At 33.6% G+C, this 13158-nt stretch overlaps 1 protein-coding gene across 1 annotated transcript; it reads right to left on the bottom strand.

Moving 5' to 3' along the window:
- Positions 1-615: 615 nt before the first annotated feature.
- On the bottom strand, positions 616-12720 carry LOC149570705 (uncharacterized). Its single transcript, XM_089817253.1, has 15 exons — positions 12440-12720; positions 11875-11911; positions 11542-11761; positions 10909-11067; positions 10305-10424; positions 10034-10225; positions 9894-9947; positions 4042-4159; positions 3110-3296; positions 2790-2848; positions 2665-2701; positions 2336-2555; positions 1703-1861; positions 1012-1131; positions 616-913 (listed from the first exon to the last, which is right to left on the bottom strand). Exons 1-15 carry the CDS (start codon positions 12552-12554, stop codon positions 719-721), a joined length of 1992 nt encoding a protein of 663 aa, XP_089673379.1. The 5' UTR covers positions 12555-12720; the 3' UTR covers positions 616-718.
- Positions 12721-13158: the final 438 nt, after the last annotated feature.

Raw genomic sequence — 13158 nt, 5'->3', positions numbered from 1 at the left:
CCTAGAAAAGGACATAGCAAGAAAAGTGTGTAATTTTTGGCTTAGTGATAGCTTGCCAAACAATGGCGAATCTATATCTCCAGGTTTACTGAGAAGAATGCAAATGCCAACACTAGTTGAGCACATCCACCATAGGCAAGTGGGGGACCAACCAACAATAATTGGCCAACTTGGATTTATAACTAGACAAAAGAATGGCACAATATCATTTGCAATCCTTCCACCAAGACTTGAGAGACTTAATACCCAACTTGTATAACAAATGTGAACAAATATATTGATTGAGAATCTAACACCATTAAAAAAATGTTAACATTTCAAAAGCTATTTAGATGACTTACATTTAACTTGTTATTCTTTAATTACAATTCTTGATTCCATGAGCTAGACTCATTCATTGAACTTGTCATTCTCTTTTATCGCAATTATTGAATCCATTCAATGATCCTGCACCACTTTGTATTTTGTTTATTAGTTTGTTTGTCTTTTGTTGTTTTCATTTTTCAAGTTTTCCTCTGTTTTGATTTTCCCTACCATATCTCTTGTTTATGATTTAAAATTTGCTACAAATATGCATGAACATACATATAATACTTTTTAAAGAGCAAACCAATCAAGATCAAAATTCAGTAGTTTTAAATCCAAACGGACGATAATCCAGAAAAATACATCTGTACAGACAAAAGAGACTGTTCCACCACTTTCTGTCAGCCTCATTTCAAACACCGTCCATCTTCTTTTCACTTTGATTGAGACCACTGCCGTTGGCGCGCGGGTAACCCATTTCCATTTCACTTTCCCCCATCTCCTTTCCCTTCGATGTTGATTTCTTGCCAATGCTCTTCCAGTCTTTGTAAATGGCGTACAAAATCAGCTGCATTGCTCCCAGTCCGCTCCCTACTCCATTCGGCACCTTTCCCAAAAAATCCCTATCAATTCAATACCAAACACACCAATTTCTAATACAAGGAGCTAACTCAAATCAGAGACATCTGCAAATATATCACTTACTGCTACGAACAGATCGTTGCCGGTAAGGCCAAAAAGAAACCACGACGTGCCACACAGAAACACAAATAAAGACAGAAAGAAGGGCATGTACTTCACACTCTTCGTCTTAATCACCATCCTCTGCAACAATAACCACCATTAATGGAAGGTTTTAGAGTAAAATTACTTAAATCTCTGTAGAATGTTCCAAATTCTTATCAACAAATACGACAGAGACGCGAAACAGCCTCCTGCATGTGGCAGGTTTCAGCATATCAAAATTCTGCTGGTTCCACAACAATGTAATATCTACAGAATGCAATGAATATATTTTTTAAAGTTTATTATATGCTTAAATCAACTTTATTGAATTGATAGCGGTGCCACTAAATACAGTATTGTGACACGAAATCGATGGAACTCTGATTTCAGTAAATTAGTATATGTTTAAATCAACTTTAGGTACATCATGGTCCGCGCCGATGCTGCCAAATACAGTATTCGTGCTGCTAAGTACAGTATTAAAGATAGGATTTTTTAAAAAAAAAATTCCTTGAGCTCTCAATCATTACCAGATGATGGATCATGAACTGTGATCTAAAGACTGAAGAAAGAATTTTCTTTACAATTTAATACAGAAATAATTTTGAATAGTTATGTTATTTCGTTATAGAAATCTGATATATTAAAGGAAATAAAAGGTTATTCTTACCATAATAGATAGCGGAGATGCATACATACAGATCGAGCAAATTGCGGCAGCGAAACCACACAAAAACTTTCTTCCATTTCCGTGCAGTGCAAATATTGAAACCAGAGCGATTATTCCGAACACCATTAACACAATTACCAGAAGCCCAAATATTTTCGCCTATTTCATCAAATCAGTAATCTCATTAACGAACTTACGAAAAGTCGAGAAACAAATTTTTCCCCTATTTCTTCGAATCAGTCTAAATAACGACTTACGAAAATTCATGAAAAATATTTTCGCCTATTCACGCAAATCAATCTCAAAAGCGAACTTACGAATATTCTTAAAAAATATTTACGCCTATTTCATGAAATCGTTCTTCAAAACAAAGTTTGGAAGATTCATCGAGAATGTTTTCCCCTATTTCATCAAATTAACATTTGAAATATATCTTAACCTATTTCTTCAAATCAAAGTCGGTAACGATCTTTCTGTGATTAAGCACAAGAATTATGCTGCTTATTTATATTCAGTTTATAAAAAGAGCTTCGAATCTATGGAAACGTCATCAATTTTTTCTCAGTAATAAAGAAATTACGAAAATTGAGGTTAAAGGAGATAAAATTGTAGATATGCTTCATAAAAACTTACCCTGTATTTCTTGTCTGGTACATAGAAAAGAAAGAAAATAACGTAGCAGAATTCGATGACGCTTCCAGTTCCATTGATTGTACTGACAAGGATGTTGTTTGGCGATATAAATGGCAGACCATACCATGCAGACAGCAAGCAATTCAGAAGCGTAGAGACATACGGAATCCCAGAAAACTGATCCGTCGATTTCATCTTTAAAATCTTCCAGAATGTAATCCTGTAGCCAAAGAAAACAAATCAGCAAGATCAAGTATTAGTGATCTGCATCAATGGAATCAAAAGGTGGAGGTAAACTGGCTAAAGCCTAGATCTTCACAATAACTTACAGAGGCACCAAAAACAGAATAAGTGCAGTGATATTTCCTACACAAGAAGCGCACAATTAAATCAGAATGACCAGGGCTCAGTTGTTAAGCAGCTGAATGGAGATGAAGAGTAGAGATATACAAACCGAAGATGCCGAATAAGAAATGCACATCAAACATTTTGGCAAATTTTTCTTCCCAACAACTTGTAAATTTCCCAGTTCAATAGATTTGAATTGAGAAGTGGACTTTTATAATCTATCCTTGCACAACGTTAAGCTCCGGGAGCGAGGGCGAGGGTTCCACTTTTATGCAGGACGCTGGAAAGATCTGACGGCCATAACGCCGCGCCTTCACATTCAGAATAAATCAAAGGGTTCGACGGTCGAAATAATTTTAGTCAAAAAGGCAAATTAAGATAAAGGAATTGAAATTATGGGCCCAGAGTCCGGCATGACGTATTTACAGGAAACCAGCAGAAAACTTGCCTTTTTGAAGACGATTCGCTTCCCTCCACGCAATACCTCTGCGTACCTTCATATCTTTACTTGTTGTCTTTGCATAAATTCCTGACAGCAACGTCTTACGATACGCTCGGATAATATCTCGATCCTCGACTGTTTCTGAATCGGATTCAGCCGAATAAAATTCTGCTTTTGGAATTTTTTGCAGTCGTGTACGAACTCAAAACAAGCTGAATAATGATTACCATGTTTACCGAGTTTTTATATGTCAAAGCACAGTTAATCAGTGTACTCACTTTTTGAGGGTTTGGAAAAGATGTTTGTACTCCACGTTAGTGTGATTGATGATAAAGTTGGACTGTTGTATCAAATCAAATTTGGGAAAAAGTCAGTCAATAAACTATTGTTATTCTTTTAGTGCTTATTCTGATTATGGATTATCCAGTAACAAACACAAAATCACTTTCATTAACTGAGTTATCTTTAATCAATTTCATTAACTTAGTTTTCTTTAAGTCAGTTAATTTCAACTATTTAATATTTTCAATATAAAATTAAATTAGTTCTTACGGGGAAGACAAAGAAAGATCATATAAGTAATTAATTTCAGAAAAGAACTAATGTTAAATATACTTTTAAAAGTGAAAAACAAAGTTAATTATTTAGGTCATGTATCATTTCTCACTCTTTTAAAACATTGTTAGGTTGAAATATTTTAATGTTTTGACATAAAATTCATTAAGGGTGTTTTACAAAGTATGTGAGACATTGTGGCCCTGTCAAAAAGACTTAAATTTAAACTGGGCATTAAAATGGAATAAAAATATAAAAAATGAAAAAAATTAAGAGACAAAATATTTATCATGGTTTGACAAGTTTTCCTATGATACAGTACAATATAGTACAATACATATGTGGAGACATCGATTTATACATTCACATATAGCCTTCAAGTGAAGAGCTATGAGAAGTCGAACATAACAGTCATACATGACATTGGGCTTCACATTCCCAATAATTTCCCACTTGAAGCCCAACTGGCAAGCCATGCTCTGCAACATTCCCCACATTTTCAACTCTTTACATCATAATCAAGCCCATTGAAGATTTCAATTTTGCTGAGATGTGTTCACAAAGACTTTGAATCAATCTTCTCCAAAATAAATGAGAACTAATAACACTTAGCAACATAACATTTTCAACCTCAAAACTAAAAAAAATCTTCTCTTTTTGCATAAAATACATGCCATAATAACCAGCTAAAGGATCATATGTGATCTAAAATAAAGGTACTCCTTATGAAAAGCCTACAAGTAAAATATCGCATCTCCATTTTTCTCAATTGTCACAATATGTCACTCTTATTGACATCATAAAGTTTCTTACCACCATGCAATCATTCTTGGAAACCTTAATAAACATAGGCCTCCCCCTTGGCTCAATTATCTTGGTAGCTTTATCTTCAATTCCATCTACTCAATCTTGTATGGACTTCTTCAATTTCACATTTTTCCTCATCAATTTCTTACTCGGTATGAATCAGATGGAGCTCAACTGATTCCATCTTCATCTTTTTGTTTCTTCTCTTTTTAAGAAACTTCTACTCTTTCACAACTTTCCATTTTTCATTTTCCATATAGGAAATTCACTCCTTCAACATTGAAACCACCTCTTTTAGAGTAACAATTTCATTTTTAAGGAAATCCTTTTGATTCTTGGCATCTATGGTGTCTTCTATTTGTTCTCCAATTGCAATGACACTGCACCAAGAGATGAGAAAGAAGAAACCCAATTTCCTCCTTTGAATCCTTCTCTTTTGTCTTGGTGCCATCTCCACTTAATACTTAACCTAACTCTGATACAAATTGTAAATTTAAACTAAGAAAAGAACTAGAATAAAAATAGAAGATGAACAAAACAAGAGACACGATATTTGTCATGATTTGGAAAATTTGCCTAGCTCCACACTCTAGCAAGGAATCACTTTATTATTTAGTTTCTCATACAATACAATACATATCTGTAGACACACATTTATACATTCACATACATCCTTCAAGTGAAGAGCCATGAGAAATAGAAAGACATGTGACCATTGAACTTCACATTCCAAAATAAAAGAAAAATAGTAATGAAATAAAAATACAAGGTTGTATGTATAGGAATTTGAGATGAATACCAATGATATTTTTATATGGAGATGGGAAGGTGGATAATATTTAAGGATTGGTTGGAAATGTCAACATGTCTAGTTTACAAATGTCAAATAATGAAAATAAAGGTAATGGTATTATATTTAGAAGTGGGTAATTTATAATGAGATTCATAACAAGAACCAAAACAACTTGAAAATATTAACATCATTTGAAATTTCCATACAACTCATTTACAATTATCCTCTTTAATTACAACTTTGGACCCTCTTGATTCTTAGTTATGTAAGTTTTAGTAAAATATATTATTCATTCGTTGGATTTGCATCAATTTCGTGGAAAAAATTGCCAAGTTTTTTTTTCAACATAACTTTTTTTAATGTTGATTACTTTGAAACTCCAAAAATGAAAATAATTTGTCTAATTTTCATTAGAGTTGGAAGTGGGCACCAAAAAAGAATTATTGATTATCGTCCAATGGATTATGACATTCACTAAAATAAATGTTAGTAAATTACAATGATGATTATTGTTACATGGTGGTAAGTCTCACAACTCATGAAATAATCTTAAGAAAATCACGAGACAAAATTGAATGCATTAAAAAATGAAGAATCATTTTAGATTGTAAAAAGAGGTGAACAATACTTTACATTGGCATCCCTATCAAGTAGAAAATGACTTGAAATGGACATTATACCAACCTTATTTGAAAAGAAGCTCAAAAAGTAATTGATACTTAGAAATTCAAATCTTTTGATTGGCACGATAAACACAATAATTAGTAAATTTACATACACCATTGAAATTTAACTTTTCTAAAGATAAGTTAAAGATAAGGTAAAGTTGCTAGACAAGTGCTCTTAGTGTAAGTGTTTGAAAACTTGAAACATATTTTTTTATACGTTTTGTAAAATTAATGAAAGTTCATAGATACTTGGTGGGTTGCACAAAATATTTGTTGGGTAATGAAATTCATAGTAATGTTATTGTTAATGAAGAGTGAGAGATGGACTATGTTTCACGATATTTGAAAATTGAAATGTTGATTCATATTTTCTATTCATATTTTATGGAAATTGAGATTTAGAATACTAATATCATAAGAAATTGAAAGAAATCAAGACAACTCAAAGGCTATATAAGTTCAAATCAAGTATTAGTTCTATTGTTTTCTTATATAGTTGAATTGGACTCATTTGGGCATTTACTTTAGTTGTTTATTCTTAGGCTTGTGTATGAAAAAGAAAAAACTTAAAATCAAGATGCCAAAAAATATTAAAATATTGTAGTTTTAAGGATTGATGGGAAATGTGAACGTATTTATTATATAGAGATGAAATGAAAAGACCCAGGTAAAGACATTATGTTATTGAGAGTATAGCTTGCAATGGAATTTGTAACAATTATGAAAGTAATTTTTAAGTGGACAATATAATTAGATTGTTTGAAGAAAAGAGATTAAACAAAATAACAAACATTTTGATGAAGATCTACTAATATCAAAAAAGTTGTTTGAATTTTTATAAAGTTATTTGGAAAACACTTGTATTTAACAAGTCCATTTTTTATTATGACTCTTAACCCAAATATACTTGCTTAGTTATGTAAAAATTATTAAAATATTTAATTGATTTTGTATCAATTTTTTGGAAAAAGAGGGGTAAAAATTTATTAAGACAGAAATAAATACAACAAGGAGAGCTCAACAAGGAGCTCTATCCTGAGCAACAAGTTCATCAAATTCTTGCACCATCTCAAAGGTAAGTTGCCCCCTATCCATAATATTTCAACCAGAGCATGACTAGAAGCCCATTTGGCTAAACAATCAACAACTCTGTTCCATTCACGAGGAATATAAGTAAACCTAATGAACTCAAAAGAGCTACAAAAGAGAATAATTTGATTAACAACAGTGCCTAGCTACCAACTAACATCCTTAAGCTCCTACGAGGAAAGCAAGTTCACCACCACTTGGGAATCAGACTCACAGATAATCTTGCTCCATCCCCGCAAGAAACATTGTTCCACAGCATATAAAATAGCTTGAGCCTCCATGAGATTGTTAGTGTAATCACCCTTATGTACTGAGAAAAAGAATTTAACGTCACCATAACTACCAGCAAGGCTTGGATTCCCTTGGGAGGAACCATCAATGTTAATTTTCAAAACTGCATGAGGAGGAGGAGTCCAATACCCATCATGATTCACCTAACCTTTCCTCTGATGCCGAAGCTTCCTAGATACTCTTGGAAACCTTTGAGTTGCAACCCCATCCTGAAGATAAAAATTGAGGCTATTGAATATAGCAAGATCAACTAGATCCATACTCCCATCTAGCACACACTTCACTTGAATAGTTTCCTAAAGAAAATGTAAGATCTTCCACCAAAGATGCATAACACCAAGCCAAACATCTTGGAAGATTCGATGATTCCTCTCTAGCCAAATATGCCAAAGCATGAATGATGTGCTAGCAATCCAAGCAACATGGAGAGGAGAAGACTTGGAGGGAGCACTGCCCAAGCAGGCCCAAAACTCAGGTAAAGAGGAAGCATGCCTACAGGAGCAAACCCAAGCACTCCACCAAAGGTGCCATAACTGAATAGAATAGGAGTAATGGAAGAACAAATGGGAGATAGACTCCTCCCCATTACCACACAAAACACAATAAGAGGGGCCTTGAAATCCATGTTTACAAAGATTATCCCATGTAAGACAATGGTTGTGAGCCACTAGCCACATAAAAAAATTGTACTTGGACCAAGAAACTTTATTCCAAACTTGCTTCCACCAAGGGACCTCTACATCCCCAAATAATTGTCTAGTTATCTCTTGATACCCATAAGAGACATGATATTTACTAGACAAGGTACCTCCCCAAGCCAAAACATCTAGACCTAGCAAAGAGGAACACTCTCTAGAGGCCAGAATCTGAGAAAGCTCCTAACGATCCACATCTGTGCCTCTAATAGGCCAATCAGAAGAGCGCTTCCATCTATAACCAACAACATGTCTCAATTGATAAGGAGTCTTGTAATGAGCCACTTTATCCCATCCAATAGCATGAAAACAATCATAAAGAGTCTGAAGATGAGGGTACATGGATAATATGGATGGGAATCCATCCCAAGCATCAAACCAAAACAAAGCCTCAAAACCTCCTTTACATGTCCAGAATAGACCTCTCTTGTCTAACATCACACCAATCTTCATATCATGCTAGACCATTGAGCCATGACCTTCAAGAGGAAGTGCAGAAATAGAGCAAGGATCAACACCATGAAAATATTTATGGGTGATAATATGATCCCAAAGTTGATGTTATTCAGAGCACCATCACCAATAAAGCTTAGCAACCAATGCTTGACTACTCAAGAGAGGTGATCAAAGACCAAGAACACCCCCCTTTTTAGGCCTACAAACAGTCTCCCAACTAATCAAGCTCCATTTAGTGCTATACAAATTACCACTCCAAAGGAATTGCCAAGAAAGATTATCAAACTCCTTGAGAAAGTAAACAAGAGCAGCTTGAACCATGCTTCTATAAGTAGGAAGAGCTTGGATAACAGATTGAAGAGTAACCCGAGCAGCAGTAGAAAGCCATCTATGAGTCCATTGATTTACCTTATCCTAAAGCTTGGTAATCAAATATTCTATGGAAATATATTTTTCAACATGTATTTTAATGAATTTCTAAATATTCATAAAAATCAAGGAAGAAATAAGTGTTTTCCTCAATGTTAAGATTTCTAATATAAAAGATTTTTCTCTAATACAAATTAGATTTAGAAACTAATTGGAAATAAAAGATATCAATTAAATACCAAGACAATGGATAAACAATATTAAGTAAAATAAGTCTCTAATTAAAAATATAAATACAATTTAATGTTTCATTGTGATAAGTCTCATGACTTATAAAATAATCTTATGGACAACGTCCATTTAAAATAAATTACTTATTTGAAATTAGACAATCTAATCACTTTATTTATCTCTAATAAAAATACAATTTTTTTTTAATAAAAATATAATATCATTAAAATTTTGTGATATTGTTATCAAAATTATTTCTGTAAGTTTTTGGGTCAAGACTCTAGTTCATTGATCTATATATAGTGAGTCGTAGTTCAACCATCTCTAATGAAAATAAATCTATATTTTATAAATAATGAACGAATGGAATACTTAGCACTCATAATTAAAGTTCCAAAATATTGAAAATTTGTTTAGGTAACTATTCCTTAAACTCCATTGTACCTCAACTCATTGGTGCCCTGACATCTTGTCTTTTGTTTTTCCACTTTCAAATTTTCTTTTTGATTTTCTTGTCAACTAGTTCTTAGTGCTGCCTACAGTGCCTAGCATCTTGGGTGTGTGTTTTAAAACTTCTTGAAATATGCAAACATAGTCTGCCAACATGCATTTAATAATAGAAAAGAAAGGCACTGGCTATGCACCAAAAGTCAAAAAAGAAAAAAAATTCAGATTTCCAGAACAACATTGATATTTTCTTAAATTTTCACGGTTTTGATTACAGATCATAAAGATCAGATGTTGAAAATTTCAAAAAATCCGTTGTTTTCAATTTTTAAAATTCTGATCAAAGGTGCATTTTGCCACCAATTACAATCAAAATTCTTCTTTTTCCAAAATATCCACACGACAAATACAGAAAATACATCTGCGGAGACAGAAGAAAGAACGGTACAGTCATGAAACAGTACTGCCATCACTTGGGTTGCTTTCCGTTTTGTCAGTTACATTTCAAACACCGTTCATCTTCTTTACACTTTGACTGACAACACTGCCGTTGGCGCGCGGGTAACCCATTTCCATTTCACTTTCCCCCATCTCCTTTCCATCCGATGTTGATTTCTTGCCAATGCTCTTCCAGTCTTTGTATATGGCGTACAAAATCAGCTGCATTGCTCCCAGTCCACTCCCTATTCCATTCGGCACCTGTCCCAAAAAACCCTATCAATTCAATACCAAACCCACCAATTTCAAATATAAAGATATCTGCAAATATATCACTTACTGCTAAGAACAGATCGTTGCCGGTAAGGCCAAAAAGAAACCACGACGTGCCGCACAGAAACACAAATAAAGACAGAAAGAAGGGCATGTACTTCACACTCTTCGTCTTAATCACCGTCCTCTGCAACAATAACCACCATTAATGGAAGGTTTTAGAGCAAAATTAGTTATATCTCTGTAGAATGTTCCACACTCTTACCAACAAATATGACAGAGACGTGCAACAGCCTCCGACACATGGCAGAATTCTGCATATCAAAATTATGTTGGTTCCACAACAATGCACTATCTACAGAATGCAATGAATCTCTATTTTTAAGTTCATTGTATGCTTAAATCAACTTTATTGAATTGATAACGGTGCCACTAAATACAGTATTTGTGACGGTAAATCAATGGAAATCTGACATCATGGTATATTAGTATATGTTTAAATCAACTTTAGGTACTGCATTGTGACAGAAATTTTCTTTACTTTCCTTGAATCGCCAGATGATTGATCATATTGATGAAAAAAATTCTGCAAATAATTTGTATAAATTCTATTATTTCATTAAAAGTTGTAGAAATCTGATATATTAAACGAAATGAAAGGTTTTTCTTACCATTATGGAAAGTGGAGATGCATACATACAGATCGAGCAAATTGCGGCAGCGACACCACACAATGACTTTCTTCCATTTCCGTGCAGTGCAAATATTGAAACCAGAGCGATTATTCCAAACGCCATTAACACAATCACCAAAAGCCCAAATATTTTCGCCTATTTCATCAAATCATTAATCTCAATAACTGAGTTTTGATAATTCGCAAGAGAAAAATATTTTCTCCTATTTCTTCAAATCAGTCTAAATAACGACTGAACTTACGAAAATTCGTGAAAAATATTTTCGCCTAGTGAGCAAATCAATCTCAATAAAGATCTTACTAATAATATTATAGAAAAATATTTGTGCCTATTTCATAAAATTGTTCTCAAAAACAAATTTTGGAAGATTCGTCAAAAATATTTCCCCCGATTACGTCAACTCAATCTGTGGAAAATATTTTCGCCTATTTCTTCAAATCAATCTCAGTAACGAACTTTCTGTGATAACGCATAAGAATTAAGCTGCTTATTTATTTTCAGTTTGTAAAAATAACTTCAGATCTATGGAAACTTCATCAATTTATTCTCAAGAATAACGAGCTTATATAAAAGGAGATAAAATTGTAGATAAGTTTGATAAAAACTTACCCTGTATTTCTTGTCTGGGACATAGAAAAGGAAAAAAATAACGTAGCACAATTCGATGACACTTCCAGTTCCATTGATTGTACTGACAAGGATGTTGTTCGGCGATATAAATGGCAGCCCATACCATGCAGACAGGAAGCAATTCAGAAGCGTAGAAATATACGGAATACCAGAAAACTGATCCGTTGATTTCATCTTTAAAATCTTCCAGAATGTAATCCTGCAGCCAAAAGCAACAAATGAACAAGAAAAAACTATAATGATCTGCAATAATGGACTTAAAAGAGGTGAAAGAACCGAAAACCTAAAACGTAAATCTTCAGAATAACTTACAGAGGCACCAAAAACAGAATAAGTGCGGTGATATTTCCTGCACAAGCACCACACAAATAAATCAGAATCCCAACAGCCAGGGCTCGGTTAGCAGATTGAATGCAGATGAAGAGTAGACAGTATACAAACCGAAGATGCCGAATAAGAAGTGCACATCAAACATTTTGCCAAATTTTTCTTCACAACTACTACTAAATTCTGCAGTTCAACAGATTTGAAATGTGAATTCTGAGGAAGTGAAGCCGATATATATAATTTATCCTTGCACATCATTAAGTTCTTCAAGCGAGGGCTCCACTTTTATGCGGGACGGCGGAAAGAGTTGGATATCACTTTGATCCTAACGTGGGAGAATCGTGGTCGCTAATGATTCAGCCATTGATTCGGACATGAGCTTGATTTTAATATCTTAGGCCATGACGCCACGCCTTCAGATTCAAAATGAATTGAAGGACTAGACGGTCGAAACAATTTTAGTCAAAAAGGAAGAGGAAAAGGAATTGAAATTAATTATGGGCCCAAAGTCCGCCATGATGTATTTGCAGGAAGCCACCAGAAAATTTACCTTTTTCCAGACGATTCCCTTCCCTCCACGCAAGACTTCTGTGTACCTTCTTATCTATTCTTTGTGGTCTGTGCATAAATTCCTGACAACAACATCTTTTCCATGATATCTTCATCTTTCGATTCTTTCCTCAATCGGATACAGTTAGGTTAGGTAAAACTCTGCTTTTCGAATTTGTTAGGATCGTGTAGGAACTCAACACAAAAATTCGAGATTCCGCAAAATTATTGGCCGTGTTTTTATTCGTTGTAGCTAGTGGAGTTTGTCTGTCTCCCCAACTTGTGGTGGCAAAGCGCGTCAATTGTTTTAAAGGAAAACAAGGTTCATCATTTAGGTCGTGTCATTAAGTAATCATGTAAGGAAAAGGAAAGACCTTTTTTTAAAAAAATCATTAAGTTATAATAATTTATATTATGATTTCTAAGATCAATTTTTTTTTTTTTTAAATGGATTAGATTTTCAAAGAATTTCTAATCATTAATTTATAAGATTAATTTTATATTATGATTTCTATGGTTAATCTTTTTGAAATGGATTAGATGTTCTTAGGAATATCTAAGTGGTGTCTATGAATTGATTTAGTTCAAGGAAAGATTAGATTTTCTCCTCTATATTTCTAAAGAAATCTTAGTGATTGGTGTCACTATAGTGACTTAGTTCAAGCATGTCATGATTATAAACTATCGTGACTTTCGTCATGATTTGGGTTAATAATATTA

Source organism: Cupressus sempervirens, chromosome 3 (genome assembly GCF_028749045.1).
Source record: "Cupressus sempervirens isolate cs-2001-9-10 chromosome 3, ASM2874904v1, whole genome shotgun sequence".
In the NCBI taxonomy this organism is placed as follows: domain Eukaryota; kingdom Viridiplantae; phylum Streptophyta; class Pinopsida; order Cupressales; family Cupressaceae; genus Cupressus; species Cupressus sempervirens.
This window is presented reverse-complemented; position numbering and strand designations above follow the sequence as displayed.

What these genes read in the sequence shown, in the direction of transcription:
- LOC149570705 (XM_089817253.1), bottom strand. Translation starts at nt 12,554, where the DNA reads ATGAAGATATCATGGAAAAGATGTTGTTGTCAGGAATTTATGCACAGA. An exon ending in ATTCTGTTTTTGGTGCCTCT is followed by an intron (nt 11,762 to 11,874) that starts GTAAGTTATTCT and finishes TTTTGGCTGCAG; the next exon opens with GATTACATTCTGGAAGATTT. An exon ending in ATTCTGTTTTTGGTGCCTCT is followed by an intron (nt 2,556 to 2,664) that starts GTAAGTTATTGT and finishes CTTTGGCTACAG; the next exon opens with GATTACATTCTGGAAGATTT.